At 32.1% G+C, this 25,740-nt stretch overlaps 1 protein-coding gene across 1 annotated transcript; it reads left to right on the top strand.

The window, feature by feature from the left end:
* The first annotated feature begins 4,041 nt into the window (after positions 1–4,041).
* LOC136989002 (BTB/POZ domain-containing protein 6-like) lies at positions 4,042–7,835 on the top strand. The gene is made up of 2 exons (XM_067287020.1): positions 4,042–4,248; positions 6,766–7,835. The coding sequence occupies exons 1-2, from the start codon at positions 4,061–4,063 to the stop codon at positions 7,805–7,807; spliced, it is 1,230 nt and encodes a 409-aa protein (XP_067143121.1). The 5' UTR covers positions 4,042–4,060; the 3' UTR covers positions 7,808–7,835.
* Positions 7,836–25,740: the final 17,905 nt, after the last annotated feature.

Genomic DNA, 25,740 nt, shown 5'->3' with positions numbered 1-25,740 from the left:
ATAGTATTAAAGAGTCTACATATGTTTTATGTTTTATTTAAAAGTACTTGAGATATTTTAATTAAGGTTTCTGAGATAACCGCTATGTTTGCTTGTCGTATATTGGCACTTCCTATTATCATCGTATTTACATATTACCACTATAGTATCGAAACGTTTCTGTACCTGTACTAGTATCACTCTCACTGTCACTGTCACTGAGTAGGTACCTCCACAACACTTTAATTTGTTTAACACTTTAATTTGTAGAACTTTCACTTATAACACAAAAAGTATCACTTTCTTGTAGTACTTTCACGTGTAGTTTTTTAAATCACTGTACAGCCATTCCTCTTGCTCCTCCGTTGTATTTCCATATTATTTGTAGCACTTGTAGTACTTCCAAGATTATTTTGTTTTTCATGATATCATCTCATTTATACCACTTATTTCATTATCATTTCCTTTTCGTTTTGTGGGTAAAATTAGATACACTTGTAGTACTTGTAGTACTATTGCCTGTTGTTTCTATTAGTTGTACCATTGTTACTAGCACTGTCGTCGTATTTCCACGTTTCATTATTTCTTCATGATATCTTTCTACCGCTGTAATGTGTGTATTACTTTTCACAATCGCTTATGATACTTTCATAATCATTTTTTTATTGCATTGACGGTTCTTATCTCACAAATTTATAGCACTATAGTGGTTCTCTACAAATTATGTGAATGTTTTGATATGGATTGGTATGCAGAGTTCATTACTTTGAGAATGCTTAGCACAATAAACACATTTAGCCATAAAGTTTGTAAATGTATTAATAAATAATGATAAGCACACTCCAATACCCTTAGAGGCCATAACCCCACTAGACAAAGTCCATTTCTCTTTGAATGCGTATCACTGTGAGCCCATTTGGCCACAATGTGCTAAAGTATGAAATGAAGTAGAGTCATACTCTGAGATGGTATATTACTATGAATACACTTCAACATTCTGTATGTGGACGTTTGGATCCAGTGTGGAACGCAGAGACCTTCGCATTGCCCTCCATATTAAATATAAGATTCTCGATAATAGAAAGAACAATTGATACAAAAATAGTAATAATGGAAACAGTTGTTGTTATATCATTCTCAGACCAACTGACTACTAGAATATACCTAGTGTTTTAAACTGCAGAATAACCTACAAAACCAACACAACCTCAAAAAGTATACAATAGCCATATCAGTAATTAAATTATACTAATTAATGGGAATAATTTGACAATAGAGCATAACCAAACTAGTGAACCAATATAGGTATCTACAGTGAATTTCAGCCTAGAAAAATTATTTATACAATAAATATATACAGTTTGGTATATAGTGACAGGGGGACGATTATATTCTGGTTTTATAACATATTCTTATAAAGTTTATAAAGTATGTATAAAGAGTGACGTTATTGATAAGACTACTCTTTTTTATTGGCCAAGTATAACCTTCTTTATTGCTTATTGTTCGTAGCTCATTTCTAGTATTTTCATATTCAATACACTCAAATAAAAGATGTGTCGGAGTTTCTCTGTCTCCGCATATTTCACAAGTGCCATCGTTATTATGATGGAATCTATTGTGGTACTCTGCAAAGTCACCATGTGCAGTCATGAATCTTGTAAATTTATAATTTATTATAAAGTTCTTATTTTTTATTCGCTGGTGAACATCAGGTAGATACTCAAAAAGTTCTCTTCCTTTTGTTGATTCTGTCCATCTCTTTTGCCATTTTATTATATATTTGTTTTTTATTTCTTTTTTTATATATCTTTCAGATAATTTCTTATATACTACTTTCATGTTTGAGCTGCTTGCCTCTTTTGCTAGGCTGTCTACTCGTTCGTTTCCAGGGTCGCCCATATGTGCTTTTACCCAGCTGAAAGATATATTGTTTTTATTTGCTAAGATATATTTTCTAATGTTGTCGATGAGTTCGTGTTTGTTTTCGTCGTCATTCAATGCTTTTAATACGGAATGACTATCTGTACAGATTGTAATTGTTATATTTTTCATGTTGTTGCTAATCCAGCTTACAGCCTGTTCTAAGGCTACGAGTTCTGCCTGATAATTATTGCATCTTTTATCTAGTTTAATTTTCCTGTTGTATTGTTCTCTATTATTTGATATATATATGTATGCAGCTCCTACTCCTTCTGGGGTTCTCGAGCCATCCGTATAAATTCTATTTTTAGTTAATGGACTATATTCTTTTATTCGTATCTTTTTCCACTCATATCTTTTCAATTGTTGATATCTTTTGATTTGATATTCTATTTCGTCTTTCTCTGTTAGTATTGCACCATATGTTATTTTTTCTTTTAAAATTTTTCGAATATCCCTCCTTTGACTTATTTCTAAGTCCATTGGTAGGAGGCCTGCCATTACACATAATGCATCATTAGACGTGGTTCTATATGCACCTGTTATTCGTAGGAGAAATTTACGTTGGAAGCTTATTATCTTTCTTTTCATATAGGTCATTTCTGCTCTATTTCCCCATACTTGAGCGCCATATGTAGTTATTGGTATCACTACGCCTTTGTATATTTGAGTTAGTGCAGTACCTTCTGTACTCCATTCTTTTTTTGCCACTTTGGTAATTTCTTGAAAAAGATTGCCAACTTTCTTTTTGACAGATTCAAGGTGGGCATTCCATGACAATTTGTTGTCTATTGTCATACCTAAGTATATTATTTGATTAGAACATTTTATGTTTTTGTTTTGCAATTTTATCGTTGGCTGTCTTTTATCCACTTTGCAAGTCGTAAACGCGATGGCCGTAGTTTTATCGGGGTTAAACTGTATCCGACTGCATCCGACTGTTTGCTGAGCAAACCACCAATATATCATCCGCAAACGCTGTTATTTTCGTTCCTATTATTGTCTCAGTATTTAAAAGGTCATTTAGTAGGATGGACCAGAAAGTGGGGCCTGAACACGATCCTTGTGGGCATCCCATTGTCATTGTTTTTTCAATTTTTATGTCAGCATATTCTATGAATGCTGTTCTGTTATTTAAATAATCACATATTAATGAATATATATTACAGGGACAATTGATTTCTTCTATTTTTTTGTGTAGGAGCGGCCACCATGCACTGTCGAATGCTCCTGCTATATCTAGACTGAGAGCTATTGTCCATTTATTATGTTTTCGTTCTTCTTCAATATCATTAATTACTTTAGCGATGGCTAAAGTAATTAATGATATTGAAGGGGGAGAGCTATTAAACTATGGCGCCCCGTGATAAGTTTTTCGATGGGCATGTTATGTAACGTAGTTAGTAATTATATATATATATTGTTTTATGCGCGGAGATATCGTTTTAAGGATAAACTAGCCCCTATTCAGACGTTACAAATGTGGAGAAAACCCGGAAAACTCCACGTGGCCAGCCTGTCATGGCATAGCCGGATGGCCGAGCGGTCAAGGTGGCAGCGTACCGCTCTGGGGGACTCGGCTTCGAATGAAGACGTGTCGAAAAGTCCCCAGGAATTTTTAGGGGAGTTGTTCGTCCGGATATGTCGGGCCCCATCCCTCACCACCCGGCCGCCCCATTATGGACCTGGCCGAACCCATAATGGGTCTACTAAAATGAGGCCTTCTTAGTGCCCACAGGGCGGAAAGAGTTACAAAAAAAAGCCTGTCCTGGCGAGACGCGAACCTACGACCGAACTCCCAATGTTCAGGGAACGAAACCGCTTAGCTACTGTTTGGCCTGCCCCGCCCTAATGTAGAAGTTGAATAGTCGGCTATAAACTATTTGAATAAAGTTTTACTAATTTTTATAAAATAGCAAAAATAAAATAGAGTATTTCTTATATAATTAGGATTTATAAAGTAATATAAGAAATTAAGAGCAAATTTTTATATAATTTTATTAAAAACTTCTTCCAGATATTTTCCTTGTTTTATGCAAAACAGGTAACAGGATAATTAACAGAATCATAAGACACCGAATAATTTTTCTCTTATCAAGTTTTAAAATAACTTAAGTTTTTTATGAAGTGTTTGTTAAACAATACAATTTTTTAAACTATGGATTTAGAGATTTTAGATAATATTTGGATAACTTTTCCAAACAGAACTTTGAAATTTTTTGTTGAGAAAAGTCTTTTGACTTCAGAAAGCAGTAAATTTCAATCAATGGTTTATTCTGCAGAAAGAGAAAATAATAACTCGATTCTACTCGATGACGATTCCAGAGTGGTTGATAATGCTTTAAGGTAGGCTTGCTTATTTATTTTTTGTAACTATTGTATTAGATATAATTTACTTTTAAAAAAGTTCTGATTAAAAAAATACCTAATAAAAATGTATACCTATTTTTATTTTATTAGCTCTTATCTGTATCATATCACATAGGAGATCAGAGCCATGTTAGTATCACGTAATGCTAAGCGAATCTAATTGGTTAGGAGGAGGGAACAAGAATTGTCCGAATGATGAACGGTGTACTGTACTGAGTCGTAACTGACTTAGGAAATTAGACTGGTCGTGTGTAAAAACGACAAATGACATAATCATCATTTTATGGCTATTATAAAACATATTTAGTCCAGCACGGCTTGTAGCTTGCAAATAGTAAGAACGCGACAAAAATAATGACATCACCAATATAAGTTAGCATAAACAAAACTGACTGAAACGGTAAGAATTCTAGCAGTGGGAGAAGTCAAGAAGTACTTAGAAATAAATTCAGCATCTCAGCATTTAGCAAGAATTCTACAATAGTGAATACTGATCTCTCGCATTATATTAACTATACCAGTTAGAGACTTCTAAGGAAATAAAATTTGGAAAGCATAAATTATGAACATAGGATGACAGATTTGACATAACTTAACAGCATATAAGAATTTTAGTAGAATCTAAATACGTCAGGACGAAAACTTATTTGATTTTATAAAATTTAAATACCGTAGATTTCGCTAATCCGGCCATTTCTTGCACAAAGGGTCTCCAGATTAGCGAGAATGGCGGATTACTGAAGGTGTATAGGTCTGTATTTCCCTTTTCCGTGAAAATATTAATCATGTCACACATTCTGTTTACTAGGATTTCATTTCTGTATACAGTATTGCGTTTCCTCACTCCGTTTTATCTGCCCACCTGTCTCCAAAAAGATCAGTACCGAAGGGCGACAGGCCACGTCATTTATTGACTTTAGGTCTATACACTCTCAGTAATCCGGCATTCTCGCTAATCTGGATACCCTTTCTGCAAGGAGTGGCTGAATTAGCGAAAATCTATCGTATTTATGCCGGATAACTGAGAGCCGGATTAGCCAGGGTTTGCTGTGTACAGTATACAATCTAACACAATTTCAAAAAACTTGAATGTTATTATGAGGACTTTATAAAAATAACATATTTAAAAGTTCTAAAACTTCTTGGAACTTTAACATGTAAAGCTTTTAATACTTTAGATTTAGGTTATAAATTATAGACAGGATATAAATTAAATTTAAATTTATAGTTTACTTAATAAATCATGAAACACCTGATGCTGAGAAATGTTTATTAAAGTTTACTTTATCAGTTTCTCAACGGATAATTCAAGTAAATCAACCAACACGATGTATTATAGAAAATTCATTTGCTATATTTAGTTTTTTAAATTTTATATATCTTATATATATATAGTGGTGCTTCGTACTTCAAATTTAATTCAATCCAGAAGGTAGTTCGAAGTCCAAATCAATTTTTCCTGTTAGAAATAACGGAGAGATTCCCACGTGCTAAATAATATTCATCTCGATAAACTTAAAACAGAAATTTCACGTAATTTAAAACTAACACAAATAAATGTATTAATAATAAATTTAAAACACGTAAACAATAATTAAAATATGTAAATACCGTGTAATAAAATAAAAACTACATTACTATTCGTAAACCGTCGGCATCAGCATATTAAACATGGCCGCCAGATAAGCCACAGATGTACCGGTACCACTTTCTTGCTTCGCGATAAGTTCATTTTCAACACAGTCGTCGATACTTTCCCTTATTTGTTAAATTTCGTTGTTTTCAAACACTTCTCGGATGCCATGGCTAATAAGTAAAGATTATTTTATTCTTATATAGCTTAAAATAATAGTCAAATACGTATTTTACTATAATTTTAGGACTTATTGCACCACATTTTTTAGGAAAATTTACTTGAACCTTTTTTATTTTTATAAATTTTAATAAATTCCAACTCCAATATGTATATTTCGAGTTTTTTTTTCACTTTTTCAGTAAAGGTTATGTTTGTTAGTTTGAACAGAAAGGTTTTGCGTGTTTTTATGAGTTCACGTTACGTGTGATTTTAATTATAACAGTTGTGAAATTTAAAACATTATTGCTAATTTGATATTGTATTCTTTGTTTAGAAGCTTACACGTATCTTAAGCTTCGAGCACATATTTTTCACTGCCCGCACAATTCAGACTTTGAGGCATTGTTCGAACACCGAAGCAAATTTTTGTCCAATTTAGCTTCGAACTCTGAAGCGTTCGAAGTACGAGGTACAAATATATACATATGCATACATATAAATTGTCTTAAGTATTTACTTTTAATATTTTACAAACTTTGCATTTAAATATTTTTAAAATAATTTTTATATTTTTACATTAATTTATTGTTTTATTTATCGCATATTTGATTGAGTGTTCAGTAATACACCAAGAAACATTCTTTTCAGTATTTTAAAAAATATATTTTTAAAAATAATTACAAGTTTATTTTTTATAGATATCTGGCAGGACAGTCATTGGAGAGTTGCATGAAGACACACGTAGAATTACTTTTGTTTGGAGTTAAATACGAAATACCTAGATTATTAGAGGAATGTAAGTCATTTATCATGAGCAATTTAAACGATAAAAATGTTTGCTATGTATTTGAAACTTTAACATCAAATAATATTCGTGACGGAGATATTCTTCACAATTGCTGGAGAATATTTGACTATTGTTGGGAAAGCATTTTTAAACAACATGAATTTTTAACTTGTGCACCAGTAGTTATTTTAACATATGTATTGAGAGAAATTTATAACAACATGAAAGAAGAAGAACTTTTTAAAGCACTCGTTAATTGGGGTACATATAAAACTATGATGGAATGTGGTACCACAAACACAAAGATCGTTAGGGAAACAATATTAGTATACATGTCTAAAATTAGATTTATGAGTATGACTATGCAAACTTTAGAAAAAGAAATTTTCCCAATGGGGATATTATATGATGAAGAAATTGCAGCTATTAGAAAAGCTTTTCGTATGGGAAGATTAGAAGGATTACCATCTACTATATGTCAAAATTTAAGAAATAGGAAAGTACTTCCTAATTATCGTGTTCTTCTGGAGCATGTAGCCCAAGTTATCAGCTTCGATACAAATGATAAAATAGTAAAAAATACAGACAATTTCATTTGTACATGCACTGTTAAAGGTCAATGTTTCTTTCGGGCATTTACACTTCCCATAGAGAATATGTCGAACGAATCCATGGAAGTTGATTTATATTTATTTATAGACAACAAGGTGTACAAATATAAAACAGAAAAATTTCTAGTTTGTGATTATAATCAAATTTGTATTAAACCACCATTATTCTTACATTACGATGCTATAATTAATGGTGTCGTCACAATAACGAATATATCTACTGATTCTAAAATAGTCCTTAAAAAAGGTACACCACAAATTATTCCCCAAAATTTTTTGTTACATCATGTGTGCTTAAAAGGACGTTATTTTTTAATAGATGAAATACTACTATATTTTTAAAATTTAATTAATTCAATAATACTAAATAGAAAAATGAATGTTTCTATATTAGAAACATCGTCAAAATAAAACGTCGTCAAAATAAGTTATATAACTTTTTAAATTTTATTATAAAATATATATTTACAGCATTTTAATAAATGTTTCTTGTCTAATGGATTTGTCATAAAAAAACACTTCTAATTATTTTATTCAATATATTGTATACTGTTCTATTAAATACATTAATATACGATTGCATTTCATGTAAAGCAATTATTTATAAAATAATCTTAATATAATGTGCTGAACAATAAATATAATTTTCTTGAATTGGACTTGTAACTTATTTTTTCATATTTACCTCAAATTAAGAAAAATTTCTAAATAGAGTTTCAAAATAAAATTATAAAATATTTTCAAACATTAATTACGTTACAAATTCCGATTAAGAATTCAGAAGTCATCATGTATAAAATTATTATTAAAATCTTTATTTTAATAATAATTTATTTTAAAATATTTCCGTTCAAAGTAATTCACTTTCCCGGCTGTTATGTATACATAACAAGGGAAAGCATTGGAATCGTGTTAAATTTGACCCCCAGTTTTTTTCAAATCTTCCTGTTTTGAGACCTCCTGAACTAAAAAAAAAAGTCTTAAAAAATGGAAAAAATATTCCGCGTATGTTTGTGATGGGGTCTATAAGAAACGAAATTTAACATATCTTGTGTATAAGGAGCATTGATGCTATTAAATTTTGGTGGTTAAAGGTCAAAGGGATGGAAAGACGGGTGTTATGTGTCATATCTGGAGAGAGGTCGGACTTAATGAAGATGTTATTCGTTATTAACATTTACAATTTTTTTTATATAAAACTCACCACTACCCTCAAAATTAAGCTTTTCGAATGGCAAATTCGATAAAAACTAAAAATATAAAAAGTTATGAGTAAAAATTTCTTCCAATAGTAGGACTAGTGATATTTATCACTTCTTAGTTATCCGCAATTAACACAGATTAACATCAAAACAGTTCACTTTATCGTATATTTAACAATGAATTTCAGATAGGTAATTTTTCAATCTCTTTTTAGGCTTCGGTGTCTAATGTTATCTACAACACAACGAACTAAAGGTTAGTTTATGTTAATTTGTTATCCAGAATGTTGAATATAGTGAACAATTTATACACATTCTAATAATTCAGTTTTTATATATTTCACTTACTGGCGTGTTTTCTTTGTCTATTTTTGATGGGCAAATGCGACACTTTTTCTATTTCCCACAATTATTAGCTCATTACCTTTCAGAAGGATTTTAACTTCAACAACGTGGTTCGTAACATGACAAAGATGAAAATATTTACAATGATTATAAAAATATTGTTATATTGAGGGTTGAGTAATACATTTATCACTTTAAACTCTGATATTACCTTTATAATAATTAAATAAAATCTAGAAAATAGCTAAATTCGAGACGAAACGATCTAAATTTATATCATTTATCTAATTGCCTAAATCTCAAATCTAGGGGAAAACAAAACAATCTAGATTTAGATGAGAAAAAATAGATTCTGAAGTGACAACCCTGCCCAACGCGTGGTGCAGACTTCAATATTTTGACTTAAAGTAAAATGGCGGTCTATAGTACCCTTCGTTGCCACCAAGAGCGCTGTATCTAAGGTCACAGCCACTCTATGTATGTTCTAGCTCGTTGGCCGATAATTAACATTAAATGTATAGATATTATGTAATTTTGACTAAAAGTAAGCGATTAAATCGCCATCTTATATTAATATTTTAAATTAATTACCTGAGAATTTTCTAATTACTGTATTAAATTAATACAAGATGGAGACTTAATCGCTTACTTTTAGTCAAAATTACATATCTATATATTTAATTAATCACGATATAGCCCAATAATGAATCCAGCGTTATCATTTAAATATTATCTAACTTAAAGTATTAAAAATATTTTAAATTAGATAATTAACAATTTAAATAACTTAAACGTTAAAATAAGTATAGTTACTGTACAGTTTAAGGATTGACTGTTTTATTTTAACTTAAAATTTCAAATAGTTAAATTTTTACAAATTATTAATAGGCCTATAATACAATATATTAGGATTTCATACAAATAGGAACATTTAAAAAACTTTTGTAATAGGTTAAAAATAAGAGAGAATATTAGACGGCCATGTTCGAAGTGATAAGCATCAGTATACACAGTACCACCCTGAAGAATTCAAGTTAGAGTCTAGATTGTATTCTCAGAAATGTTTATAATGGCTTGACCCATATATGTTGGATCACTTTCTTCACTATCTAGTCGCCCCGTAACGGCATGAATTATAATGGATAAGAATCCATAATGAGTACAAAAACAGACACTGTTAGTGCCCCACAGGGCGGAAAAAACTTAAAAGGAAGGTCAACTATTAGAAAAATATTAGTTTATTTTAAATGTTATTTCTGTTACACCTGCTAATGAAACTAAAATTTACTTATTTATTACTAAAGGAGAAGATTTTTCATCTTTGTCTATTTCTAACCTGGGCACACTTAAAAGGACTTTTTCCGTATCCATTGTGAGTTCGACCAGCTCATAATGGAAACGACTGGGTAGTGAAGAACGGAGCCAAATAAATCTAAAACGGGTCACTCAGAAAAAATTCTAGTGTTACCTTCACCAGTCAGTGATGTTATAGCTGCAGAATTGATACGTTGTTCGGCTTCACCTGTCAGTGATGCTATAACTGCAGGATTGATACGTTGTTCGGCTTCACCAGTCAGTGATGTTATAGCTGCAGAATTGATACGTTGTTCGGCTTCACCTGTCAGTGATGCTATAACTGTAGGATTGATACGTTGTTCGGCTTCACCAGTCAGTGATGTTATAGCTGCAGAATTGATACGTTGTTCGGCTTCACCTGTCAGTGATGCTATAACTGCAGGATTGATACGTTGTTCGGCTTCACCAGTCAGTGATGTTATAGCTGCAGAATTGATACGTTGTTCGGCTTCACCTGTCAGTGATGCTATAACTGCAGGATTGATACGTTGTTCGGCTTCACCAGTCAGTGATGTTATAGCTGCAGAATTGATACGTTGTTCGGCTTCACCTGTCAGTGATGCTATAGCTGCAGGATTGATACGTTGTTCGGCTTCACCAGTCAGTGATGTTATAGCTGCAGAATTGATACGTTGTTCGGCTTCACCTGTCAGTGATGCTATAACTGTAGGATTGATACGTTGTTCGGCTTCACCAGTCAGTGATGTTATAGCTGCAGAATTGATACGTTGTTCGGCTTCACCTGTCAGTGATGCTATAACTGCAGGATTGATACGTTGTTCGGCTTCACCAGTCAGTGATGTTATAGCTGCAGAATTGATACGTTGTTCGGCTTCACCTGTCAGTGATGCTATAGCTGCAGGAGTTAAACGTTGTTCTTCTTCACTTGTTGCTGCAGCCCTAAGTTCGGGATCGACACGTGCATCAAAATTCTTTAAGTTATTTAAATAATCATTCTTGTATAATCGTTCTTGATCGTTTTCGTGACAAACTGAAAATATACTTAAAATGTATTATAATCTTATTCCGAAAAATATTTATTTGCAAATTTTTTTTAATTTGAAACTTAAAACAAGTAAATTTTTAACTGCTTCTATATAAAGTATAATTTTCATATGGCAATAATCAATATCAATCAAAAATATTATTTTAAGAATACATGAATGCTAAGTACATGGCCTAATATTTTTCAACAAAGAGAAAAAAGTAATTAATGATATGACAGAGATAAGTTATTTGAAATATACTGAAAATATTTGGTAAATGGTATGTGAATTTGGATAAAAACAAAGTGTTTTTAAAAATAAACTACAATTTTTTGTTACAGACAATGTGTTCTGTTTATCAATTCTTTTATATTTTATTACTAGCAGGTAGGCCCGGCGTTGCTCGGGCAAAAGTAACGATAGCGAAGATTAAGATTATTACATTATAGTCACAAAAAAGAGAGTAATTTCATCAACGAACTAAGTTTTTCTAAAGAAAGGTCGAATTTGAAAATCGAATGTTCTAATATTGTTCGATTTTCACGTCTTGTTCTGATTATATCGTTCAATTTTCATCGAATGTTTTAAAGAAGAAAGGTCGAGAAAAACCGAACTAATCTGTTTAAATTTGAAAATCGAATGTGTTCTAACATATTACTTTTTTTCTTTTTTCTTTTTTTTTCCAGCGCCCGTAAATCTTGCACGTCGCTTTCTCTTGTTCTCCATTGTTACTTAACACTTTGGTACTTAAATCTGGTACCCTAACTGTGCACCAAATTTCAACTTTCAACTCCTAACCGTTTTAGCGAATATTAAGATTATTACGTTAGTCCTTATTAATTGCCTTACCCGTTTTCACAGAATGCAAGAATTGAGTCCTCCCTGTTTCCAGACTAATTACAGAATTTTTAGATAGGTCTAAAAATATGTTCGATTTCCCGCAAAAACGAAAAAAAACTGCATCTGCGTCTTGCACGTCGCTTTCTCTTAACACTTCCATTGTTACGTAAAACTTCCATCGTTGATGGAAGTGTTAAGACTTAATCCTGTCCCTCTCCCCCGTGGGGAGGAATTTCGAAAAATCCCTTATTAGTGTGCGTTCTCTTGACGTACCCTAACTGCGTACCAAATTTCAACTTTCAACTCCTAACCGTTTAGGCACGTCTCGATAATGTATATAGAATCTTTAATCCTGTCCCTCTCCCCCGTGGAAAAGAATTTCGAAAAATCCCTTCTTAGTGTGCGTTTCCGTGATGTACCCTAACTGTGTACCAAATTTCAACTTTCAACTCCTAACCGTTTGGGCTCTGCGCTGATTATTATTATTATTATTATTATTATCATCAACTCGTCTCGATTATATATATAGACTAGCGAGTGGGCCCGGTGTTGCTCGGGCAAAATTAACGATAGTGAAGATTAAGATTATTACATTATAGTCAACCTTACCCGTTTTCACAGAATGCAAGAATTCCCCTGTTTACAGACTAATTCCAATTCCCCTGTTTCCAGACTAATTAGAGAATTTTTAGATGAATCTAAAAATATGTTCGATTTCCCGCAAAAATGAAAAAAACTGCATCTGCGTCTTGCACGTCGCTTTCTCTTAATAATTCCATTGTTACGTAACACTTCCATTGTTGACAATTCCATAGTTACGTAACACTTTTATTGTTGACAATTTCATTGTTACGTAACACTTTCATTGTTGACACTTCCTATGTTACTTAACACTTTCATTGTTACGTAACACTTCCATTGTTAACACTTCCATTATTACTTCATACTTCCATTGTTGCTTCACACTTCCATTGTTACTTAACACTTCCATTGTTGATGGAAGTGTTAAGACTTAATTTTGTCCCTCTCCCCCGTGGGGAAGAATTTCGAAAAATCCCTTATTAGTGTGCGTTTTCGTGATGTACCCTAACTGCGTACCAAATTTCAACTTTCAACTCCTAACCGTTTAGGCGCGTCTCGATAATGTATATAGAATCTTTAATCCTGTCCCTCTCCCCCGTGGAAAAGAATTTCGAAAAATCCCTTCTTAGTGTGCGTTTTCGTGATGTACCCTAACTGTGTACCAAATTTTAACTTTTAACTCCTAACCGTTTGGGCTCTGCGCTGATTATTATTATTATTATTATGTTGGGTTAAGTGAGATATACTCGGTTAACACCGGTGGCTGTGTACTATGCCGGACCAAAGTCAAGGCATAGTAACCAAAACAGAAATTAAAGAAGTGTATCAGTGTGTGTGTCTGTATTCAGGAATTTTCTCACAATATGACATGTATTCAATATAGTGGCCTTCTGTAGTGTGATGTATGTGTTTCTATTCAATTCTAATGTGCCCAGGCTTTTGTGTAGTGTGTGTGGTATGACACCTATAGAGGAGAGAACAACAGGTACAATAAGCACCCTATCCATCCTCCACAGATGCCTTATTTCCTGGGCGAGTTCTGTGTACTTGCTAATTTTTTCAGTGCATGCGTTTTGTATATTGTGAGTGTTTGGAATGGATATGTCTATAATGTATGTGATTTTATTGTGTTTGTCAATGAGTGTGATGTCTGGTCTGTTGTGGTAAATTGTTTTATCTGTGATTATGGCTCTGTCGTAGTACATTTTGTGCGTGTTGTTTTCCAATACTGTCTGTGGAATGTATTTGTAGTATGGTTCGTGGATGTCTACTAATTTGTGTTTCTTTGCAAGCTCTTGGTGTATTATATTTGCTACTTGATTATGTCTGTGTAAATAATCTGTCTGTGCCAAGAGCTTGCAACCAGAGGTGATGTGTTGTATAGTTTCTGGCATGATGTGACATTTTCTGCATGTGTCATTTGTGAGTGTTGCATCTTTGAGTATGTGTTTTCTGTAGTTTTTAGTATTTATGACCTGATCCTGTATGGCAATCATGAATCCTTCCGTCTCCCCAAAGAGGCATCCCCGAGCTAACCAGCTGTTTGACGCAGTTTTGTCAACAAAATCCTGGGCCAGATCATAAGGATGCCTGCCATGGAGTGCCTTTCGAGCCCACGATTGCTTAATGGTGTCTATGCTTTTTATATGTTGTGTTGTGTCCATATGATGTGAGTGTAAGTTTAATGGTGTGTTATTCGAGTCTGCTAGAGTTACTGCTTTATGTAATTGTGATGTTTCTTGTTTTTTGTAGAAAAACTCTCGCAGTGACTGTATTTGTTTGTAGTGAAGGTTAACTATGTCAATCAGGCCACGTCCGCCATCTTTACGTGAAAGGGTTAATCTTTCTGTGGCAGATTTAGGATGATGTTGTTTATGCTTAGTAAGTGTTGTTCTTGTTTTCCTTTGGAGTTGCTCAAGATCTGTGTGAGTCCAATGTATAACTCCAAAAGAATATGTGAGTACTGGGATGACATATGTGTTTATTGCTTTAACTGTGTGTTTTGCATTTAACTGTGTTCTGAGAATAGCATTTAGCCTACTTTGGTATTCTTTAATTAATCTTTGCTTTATTTGTGTATGTTCTGTTAGTTTGGCCTGTTGGAATCCTAAATACTTGTAGAACTCGCCCTCTTCCATGGATTCAATAATGTCTCCATTTCCAAGTGCAAAATCTTCTTTCTTCAGGATTCCTTTTTCTATGTGAACTGTTTTGCATTTATCTAGGCCAAATTCCATTTGTATGTCCTTGGTGTATGAATGTGTGATTTGTAGGAGTTGATGAAGTTGTTTTTGTGTGGATGCATAAAGTTTTATGTCATCCATGTACATGAGATGTGACAGTGTAAACTGTGTTGTTTTTTCGTGTCTGATATTGTAACCATATTGCGTGTTGTTTAACATGTTGGATAATGGATTCAGGGCTAAGCAGAACCAGAGAGGACTCAAGGAATCTCCTTGAAAAATTCCTCGCCTAATAAAAATTTGGTTTGTTTGTATGGAAGTGTTACTAACCCTCAGATGTAGTGTTGTTCTCCAGTGCTGCATAGTGTTTTGAAAGAATGCAATGAGTGATGAATGTATTTTGTACATGTGTAGAATATGTAGCAGCCAACTGTGTGGAACACTGTCGAATGCTTTTCTGTAGTCTATATATGCCATGTGTATGTTTCTGTGTTGTTTGTGTGCTTGCCGTAGAATGACTGAATCTATGAGTAACTGTTCTTTGCATCCCCTGTGGTTTCTACGACAACCTTTTTGTTGTTCTGTTAGAATGTCGTGTTCTTCAACATGTTTGTATATTTTGTTTGCAATACAGGATGTCAATAATTTGTAGAGTGTTGGAAGACATGTAATTGGTCTGTATTGTGTGGGGTCTGTGGTATTGTTGTTTTTAGGTTTCATGTAGGTGATGCCCTGGGTAAGAAAATTTGGCATGTCTTGTGGATTGATGATGATGTGTGTTAGATGTTTAACTAGTTCCTGGTGCAGTGATGTAAACTTTTTGTACCAGAAATTGTGAATGTTGTCTACACCAGGTGTCTTCCAGTTGTGTGTTCTGTTAACAGTGTATTGGAAATCATGTATGTTTATTTCAACACAGGGCATAGTTGGTATGTTGTGCAAGTTTCTGTTCTCCTCCTCGATCCAGCCTGCATCAGCATTATGCGTGACAGCACTGGACCAAAGAGATGACCAATATGTTGTGAGTTCTTCTTCTGTTGGTGTGCCACTGTGCTGTGTATCAGTGTTTGCTTTGTTATTAATTTGTCTGTAAAAGAGTTTTTCATTGTTTGTAAATAATTTATTTTGTTGTTTTCGTAATGTACATGTTTTGTAACGTTTGAGTCTATGTGCTTTGGCAGCAAGTTTTTGTTTTAGTGTATCAATGTATTCTGTAATGTGTGTGTTGTGATGTTCATGTTTTGTATGCGTTTTTATTTTCTTAAAAATGTTTTTGAGCTGTTTCCTTAATTTGGGTGTTATGTTGCTTTTAGTGTATTGTGTCAGCCTGCCTAATTGCTGTCTAATGTCATTTATTTGTATTTCTATTCTTCTCTGCCAGGCAGGCTTGTGATAGTATTGTGTTTTCTGTGTATTTGTCTGTGACTGTATTTTCAGTCCATGGTGTGTCACTACTGTGACTGCCCCAGCATAAACTAATGTATGAATGTCTGCGAGTGTAGAAATTGAATTAATGTAGTGTGGTATTAAGTGAGTGTTTACATAATTTAGTGTTTTTCCTACTTCCTTTGACGTGTTGATTTTTGGTATTCGTGGTCGTTGTGTGGGATCTGTGCCTGTATATTTAGTGAGTGTTTCCTGAAATATAAGTGAGAGCGTATTAACTAAATCCATGTCTATGTTATCAGTGATGGACGAGGAAGTGTCTGTAGTATCATTAGTGGTAATTGTTGTATGTGTGTTATTATCAATGCTTGTTGCTGGATTATCCTGACAGGTTACATGATCTTCATTAATGTTAGATGTTTCTGTCTGTTGATGTATTTGATCAGCCACCTGTTGTTTGATAAGTTCAAGTGTTGTTTGTGGAATAAGGTTGTTGTGTATAATTGTTCTTTTTTGATCAACAACCCTTTGTTCAGTGACAGTGAGGTGAGGATATTGTTGTGTGAATTTATGGTGTAGTTGTTGTCTGTATGCTGTCATGTTTGTTTCGAGTTTTGTGATCGTGTAATAAGTACGGATGATAAACTCGTTCATTTCTACTGTCCATTTCATCCGTTGGCGTGGTTTTCCAGCCTTTGTGGTCTGTGGATGCATTGCCACAGAAACACCAAGGCTGGGTTGGTTTCTCACATCTGTTGAGGGCATTGCAGTAGCCATGCTTGGGCCGGTGCTGCTTTCGCCACCGGTAACCAGGGGAGACTGTGGCCTATTTTTCGAACGTGAGCCTCTGCCTAACCCACGAACGCGGACCTTGTTAACCCGGGCGACGTCCGAGCCGGTATCACACTTTGATCTAGTTATTACCATAATAAATATCTCCACAGAATGTGGGTGTGGTCACTCTTAGCTTCATTTTTCCCCATAGGCCTTACTGGCATGGGTGTCCCTACCAGGAGCTTGTGCTCCAGCCTGCATTGCCCTATGGATCAGTAAAATTACTGGGCTCTCCCACCACGCCCAGGTGGTGACCACGGGAGAGTTATTATTATTATTATTATTATTATTATTATTATTATCATCAACTCGTCTCGATTATATATATAGATTAGCTATGTAAATAATAATGCAAAATGTTTTTTATTAGATTATATGGTAAAATATTTTTTATATTAGTTTTAATATTTCGTTAAATAACGACTTAAGTAAAGCTTTGTTATATTATTATATAATAAAATTATATTAACTTAAACTATAAAGTTTTATATAGTTTACAATTATTATCAATTAACTTCAACAGAAAAAATTCAAAATTTAAACTAGTCTCAATGTAGATTTATGCCTAATTTCTAAGTGGATTTTATAATAATTTATGAAAATCAAATATATATATATTATCTATATGATTTAGCATATACCAGTACATACTTTGTTGTTGAAAGCAATTCAAAAATATGATAATTGATGTTAGGAAAAATATCTTCATTTTCAACTTTGATATTTAAATCTATAAGCAAAATATTTCATAAATAATGTGTAAATTATTTTAAATTCTTGATATTACTTTTAAAATTATTAAGTTTTAAAAAAATGTATTATAATTACGGTAACCACTGTCCTTGATTTATAAGATGATAATCCTTTATTTCACTTCTGTGTCCTTTAGATTAATTAATTTTTCTCTAAAATGGCCATTTCATCCTTTATTTTGAATTGAAATATTAAATTGAATATTGGTGGCTTGTGCGGGCGCCAATATTCAATTTAATATTTCAATTCAAAATAAAGGACGAAATGGCCATTTTAGAAAATAAATAAATAAATAAATGTAGAGGACACAACAGTGAAATAAAGGACTGTCGTCTTAACCTAAATAATGCCTCCCTGAATCTAATGTCTCCATTGAACAAGTATTTTCATTAGTGAACAATATGTGGGCCAGTGAAAAAAAAAAACCCAAAAAATCGAAACATTAAAAGCATTTATGTCAAGTTACTTTGATATGAATTGTATACAATTTTATGAATTTTTAAAGCATAAATCTGATTTATTAATTAAAAAAATTCATTCTCGTGAAGTATCAAAATTTTTTAAAATAATAATGTTTGTTTAAATGCTATGTATACGCGACCCGCTTCTTTAATTATAAAATAATTTCTGATTTATCCCTTTATTTTTTCCAAAACATTATGGTCACCGTAATTGTAATAAAAATTTTCATTAAAATATACATTATACAATAAATCCTCGTTAGTTCGAAATTCAAGGGACGAAATATTATAATTGCGACTTCGAATTATCCGAAATTTACATGTTTCTGTACAATATGACAAATGTCTTGTAATTAATGTGATTTATTAAGCAAACGGAATACAACTACATATAGAGAATGCTATTTTCATTCATTGATAATTAATAATAATATAAATAAACTGCAGGTAAACAACACCAGTCGGTGAGAACCTCACAGGTTGCCATATCGGTTTTATAAAAAGTAAAGCAGAATTCCTCGAAATGTAGCCCAAACTATTTTTAAAGTATCCTAAAAAGTAGTAAATGTCCCAAATGTAGTAGCCAAGAGCCTAGAAGTATCTCAATCTGCTACTTGTAGCCAATCTCGCAATTCGGAAAAGTAGCCGTATTTTATGAGATAAAAGAAAAAAAGGATAGTTCATGTGTAAGGTAACACACGAAAATGTGCTACTGTAGAAGCAAAGCCATATTGACGACATTAGAGTTGTTCTTGCTCTATTGTTCTCTTATAGCATGGAGATACTGTACTTTGATCTAAACCAGTATTCCGTAACCGGTGTGCCGTCACAAAATAAAAGGTGTGACGTGAACTTTTACATAATCTATTAATTGTCAAGTTTTATTTATATATTTTTATCACACTTGATGTGTTTCTTATGCTTGTATTTCATTCTATGCCACAGCACTGATGAAATAAGATGATGATTGTTTATTCTTTATCACAAGCCAAGCATTTTTATGTATTCTAAGAAATTAAATGTAAAATAAATTTGCTCACAAATGTTGATGTCTGTTTTAAGAAGAAGAATGATGATGATGATAATAATAGATTATTTGTAATATTACAAATTTTAATAATACAACAATTAAACTAAAAAGTAAGGCGATCACAAGAACAGATGACTTCAACGTCCGTTACACACATGTCCAGTCTAAAAAGTGGTGACCTTTCTCTCCTCTCTCCCCTGTCCAAGCTCTTCCTTCCCCTTCGTGACCCCTCAGTTCTCCGAATTCTCGACCATCGCAGATGTGGAGTTAATAGGAAGGGGCGCTAATGAATAGCAGATTTTAAACTCTGCTTACATTAGTGGCATTGTAATTCTATTAATAGTATCATATCATACGTTTTTGAGGGGAATAACATTTTGGTGTGCCGTGTTGAGTCGTGTCGAGTCATAGATGTGCCGCAAGTAGGAAAAGGTTGCGGAACACTGATCTAAACGAACGAGTTAATTATTTCTGTAATGTTCATTATAAAAATAATTATCTAATAAAATTATGTATTTAAACGAAAGTCTATAAATGTTAATCATCTGGAAAATTAATGTAAAAGATAAGAAAAAGTCTATGATCAGTTTTAAAGACAAATTAGAGAGGTCGCGGCCGACGTTTTTATCGCGAAAATGTCGGCCGCAACCTCTCTATTGCCAATCATCGAATAAGCAGTGGAGTCTTTTTGGCCTAGCCGTTTCATTTTTCAAATTTTACCTTCACAAGCTTCTATCAATGACAAATTTTATGTTAATTTAGATTATAAGATTGAAAATCTGAAAATATTAATCAGAGATGTCATAACAACAATTAATGTATGCTAATAGTAAATTTTATTTATATATGAATGTTAGGACTCTGAAAACGTGAGAAAATGAGAAAAAGAAAGTTTGTTTAAATCGAAAAGCACTGAAAAATATTTTTTATCGATGTCACATGTCAGTGTGCTCTGAAGTTTTATTTATTTATTTTTAATATATTCAATAGACACATAATTCAATAACGCTATATCAGCGAATTCTTAAATACAACCAGAGCAGGATTTAAGATATAAGTTTTAATCTAACATATAAAAATATGTAATCAAACAAAATAATTAATTTTTAATTTTATTACCTGTATTAGTTCTCTAACTTTGGGTACAGTTTAATGTGTTGTTTCGATAAGTTATGGAATAAGAACTAATATGCGTATAACGAAATTTTTCTATATTTAATTTTTGGTCTTTGTTATCAAACTGTGATCCTCGTACGAAAAAATATTGCCCTGCCTAGTCTATACCGCATTTTTGTGGGTAATTATTATATATGAAGAGACTCCATCTGTATATTTGTGAACCAATTTCGACTAACTACAGACTTGCTTAAATTGAACCACGTGGTATTACATACAATGGTTTAAAGTAATATTTTATAAGTTAAAAATTCATATTTTAGTATATAAAATAACTTAAGTAGATTATAATTCTTAACATATTACTATACTATTTCAAAAATTTAAATACAATTTAATATAATTGTTAACTAAAAATATATGAATACATTATTTACTTACAATACCTTCTACTAGACTTATGTAAATCACGGGACAGAATTTCGCATTTATATTTATCAGTTCCAACTAATAATTTTACTGATCGTTTATATCCAGATTATCATAAATTTTATTGCATGTCTATAAACTAACTTTTATATAAAAGTTATAAAATGATATAAGTTTTATATTTGTTTTATGTTTATATTATTTTCATATAAATAAAGTATAATACTTTTTCATATTATATTATCGGTATTTATATTAAAAATTAAAAAGAATTTTGCTCGTATATTTTTAATCTATCATCGATTTATATTACTTAATAAACAAGTTAATAGTTACTTGATTATATATTTGCAGAGTTTATATACAGTATACTTATATGCATTATACACGTAGAATATACATAAATAAAAAATAATCATATAAATTGATTCATATATCAACTTATATGCGTGTGCATGCGTGTTTGTATGCATATATTTAGTTCTGAAAATATATATGCATATATTTTCAGAAGTGACTTGCAAACATGCTAATTGTTTCGAAAATAAGTGGTGTTTTATAAGAAAATTCGTTGCGATTTAATTAAGAAATTCGTATGACTTCTGAATGTTTCAAGGATACTTTGGAACTAGACTAGACTCCAGAAATCTAGGACCCCCAGTATGGAAAACACTAATCTATGGTAACATTTAAAATCATTTAAAAATATTATCAGTTAAATAACCTTAAGCAAATTTTAAACAAATTAATTTTGATTATAACTAAAAGATTGCATTATAACTTTTTCGGAAAATGTCTTCTGTTACAATGAAATCGTTAATTAACAATTCATTTTTTAAAAATTTATTTAATGTGATATATAAGAATAACTACAAAATGACATACTAAGCAGATTCTACGGCAATAACGATGAGTCCATTTGAACAAACTGACCATTTATATGTTAAAAAATAATGTATAAAACTATTATTAGTGATATAAAAATGAACATGTTGAAAGTTTTTGATGAATTGGGTAATATATCATCATTTATTATTATCGAAAGAGAATTATTTTGGGTTTATTAAAAAAGGCATAAATTTTATTAGACAGTAATCCAACTGCGGAATCGTTACGTCGAAAATAATATTCGTAAATATAGCAATAATTATTAATTATATTAAGAGAAAGTTTTTTATGGTTAAATATAAAAAATTATAACTTTTTTATAACAAATTTGTAACCTGTATAAAAAAAGTACTCCGATAAGTTCTTAAGATACCGAATGACACTCCATGAGATCCTTTCTTATGGCTATTTTAGGAACTTCCTGCCAGACTCCGGATATACGTCATCTGAATGCCACAACTTTCAAATTTGATTATTTTTGTTATTTTGTCGATCTTCATGTTTGAAAATAAATACATCTATTGTTATTACTATTTTTAAACATATTATGTTTAATAGATGTAACAATAGATGTATCGATCTGATTTTAAAAAATCAGATCGATACAAATTAGGCTATATGGAAATAATGAAACTTTCTTCAGCAGTTTGACATTTTATTGTAGTCACTATGCCTCATTCTGTAAGAAGTATATACGGTAGGAGATACAATGTGCTTTAGTAATTAATATAACGCAATTACTATATTAAGTGCACTCTTCCTTATCTTTTTTAAGAATGAAGAATTAGACACATATTTTTCCCATAGAAAGTTGTGGTTCACCATTAATTATTTTAAATTATACTTAAACTAATATTTGCAAATATCCTTAGTCAAGGGGAAAATTAACATTCAATTTTACTTTTCTGGGATGAGACCGAATGAAGTGAAACACAATTAAAAATTCTGAATTACAGCTTATGATTTCTAAAATCAATTTGAAATAGAACTTAAAAAGGTTGTTTTGCTAGTTCATTGTTTATTTAATTAATTTTTGTGGCACATATGGGTTTTTTTATTTAAATATAAAAATATAAGAATTTTTAGGAATGCTTTATGGCTAGCAGAGATAGCGAGTATGAGAGAAAATACATTAATGGAGGTGAAAAATTGTAAAAAACGAAGCGAGATGATTACATTAAACGGCAAACAAAAAGTATTATGTAATATGTCACTGAAATTCGGTCATACAAGACAACCAAACGAAGTTGAAGAAACTTATTTATATATCACGGTCCTTTGGAAGAAGGAAAAAAACAATTCAATAAATATGTTAAAGAAGAACACATTCGAAAAATTTAAACAGATGAAATTAAAAATAACAGAATTTTCTACGAACGATTGTATAAACCATGCTGAAGAAGACAAAAATTTCAACATCGAAGATACTGGTACTGTACGTGGCCAACTGGAAAAATAATCAAACAGTAAGTTCAGTGGCGTAGCGTAGTGGGCGGCAGGGGCGGCAGGGGCGGCCTGCCCCGGGCGGCACTTTTAGGAAGCGGCATTTTTTTTACAATAAATAATAATAATATCTTGTAAAAATTTGAACCATTTCATTTCATATTTTTGTCGCACCTACGATTCGGACCGATTGAAATGAGCACGGAATTTTTCATTACTTATTCTGTGACGAAACTGGGAATCTCCTTTCTTTAAATGAATGTATAATAATGACATTTTGCTCATTGTAGCGACTGACAACACCGTTTGTACTGACTTGTAGGGATTCCCCGTATTTTATTTAAGTGGGGGCGTAATTTTAAGGGGGCGGAGGAAAATTTCGCCGCCGGGCGGTTGACACCCACGCTACGCCACTGAGTAAGTTTAATAGTTCAATTATCCTGTATAAGTCGACCATTTTAAGAAACGTTTCTCTGTATCAAAAAATTCCCAGTTCTATACAGCTCACTAGATAGAAACTACTCTGTAATAAAATGTATTTAATATACCGGTACCTGTGTAGCCTACCTTAGTACTTATATTTTATACAAGTAGAAGCATAATGGCATTTCAATACAACGTTTATTTGTACAAATTTTATTTGAATATCAACTTGAACATTTTACAAGTATAACTTGTAAGTTAAACTTGTTAACAGTTAGCAATCTCGAAAAGTACAAAAAAAGTGCGCCTTATATACAGTAGTAGCCAATCTAACTTGTAAGTAAAAACTTGTGAAAATTTAGTAGCCTTCCAGCAGATAAAAAAGACACGAAATATCAATGAGAAGGCAATACGTACAAAAATGGTAATTGCGAGTTGGATTTATGCAATAATTAACGATTATTTCGGCATAAGATTTTCAGTCGAAGATTTCAGTCGTTGGGTCTTAAATTTCAAATGAAATTTAACTATAAAGTTAGAAACCGACAGTAAGCCAAACTCTTGCGTTTGAAATAATACTTCGCGCACCAATTGAAATCAATCAGAGTTTACAAAATGTGACATTTTACACAACGGCTGTAGGACAAAAACATTTGTTATCAATCAGATGTAAGAATATTACACCTTGTCCGTGTTTTTCATGATTTCAATATATAAACTGCGAAAACATTAAAGTTATTCATGAAATTTTAATTAAATTAAGAGATTATATTTTTAAGAAATTGCTGCCGTAAACATTTTAAATAACGCCAATGAAATTGCAACTCTATTGTTTCAAAGAAGAAAAACAAACATCATGTTTAAATTTGAATTTAAATATCCGATTGACGTAGAACAGAATCGTTTCTTTAAACATTGTTCGAAACATCGAATTCCGTTATTCTGCTTTCGTTCGAAAGAAGAACATCATCATCATGAACGATCGTCGGGAAACGGAAAAGAGAAAACGCGATCTCACTCCCTCCATGTTAAAGAAAGATTCCTCTCGAGTGAAGAGACTGACTCCCGCGGATCGAAAACTGCTTCGGAATATAAACGACGTTGTTAACGCCGTCAGCAGAAAAATAAGAAACGACATTCTTAGAAAACGTATAGGAAGCAAGAGAACTGGAAAACACGGAACATCTAGGAAGCGATCGAAGGCAAGAAAGGTCGGAAGAAGACGATCAAAATCAAAAAGGATGAGAGGGAGTAAGGAAAGAGGAAGATCTAAGAGGAGAAAGGGACGAAGCGGAAGATTTCGAAGAAGGGGTAGTCGCGGCAGAAAGAAAATACATAGCCTAACAGAGAGAAAGTATGGCGATCGGTCAAAAAATAGTCTCCAAGATTTTTACATTTTTGAACTTATGATATATTGAAACGTCGAGAGATGCAAAAAAATTCGGGGGTAATTTTTGCATATATGGATATTAGTGTGTGTATTTGTGGTAGGATTTTATTCAGCCTCTTTGAAGCTTAATAACTCCTGTGCTTTTTGTCGAAAAGTTCTGAAATTTTGCACGGAGGTTTATTTATTAGGCGATTGATGCTACTAAATTTTGATGGTTAAAGGTCGAGGAGTGGGGAGATAATGGGGGTTGTGTGCATCTCTAATAGGGTCAGACTTATGGAAGAGTTTACTCGTTATTAGCATTTACAAATTATATATATATATATATATATATATATATATATATATATAACACATTCTTAGTATCGAAATTAAGATTTTTGCCATTTTATAATAGTTAAAAATATAAAAGTTTTTTAAAAAGCTTTCTTAAGTGCCCACAGGATGGAAAAAGCTTAAAAAAGGTAAAATTGTGAATAATCATATAAGTTTACTAGTTCCTCGCCTTGACAAATCAATTATTGCCGTGAGTGATTCATACATCAAAATTTCAGTAAAAACTATTCTTTATGAATTTATAACGGTAGATTCGGGAATGAATTTCGGGTTATTGAATACTATATGTAAT

Source organism: Centruroides vittatus, unplaced genomic scaffold (assembly GCF_030686945.1).
Source record: "Centruroides vittatus isolate TY-2023 unplaced genomic scaffold, ASM3068694v2 scaffold_435, whole genome shotgun sequence".
Classification (NCBI taxonomy): domain Eukaryota; kingdom Metazoa; phylum Arthropoda; class Arachnida; order Scorpiones; family Buthidae; genus Centruroides; species Centruroides vittatus.
Note: the sequence above shows the minus strand (reverse complement) of the source record. Positions and strands in the feature narration are given on the sequence as shown.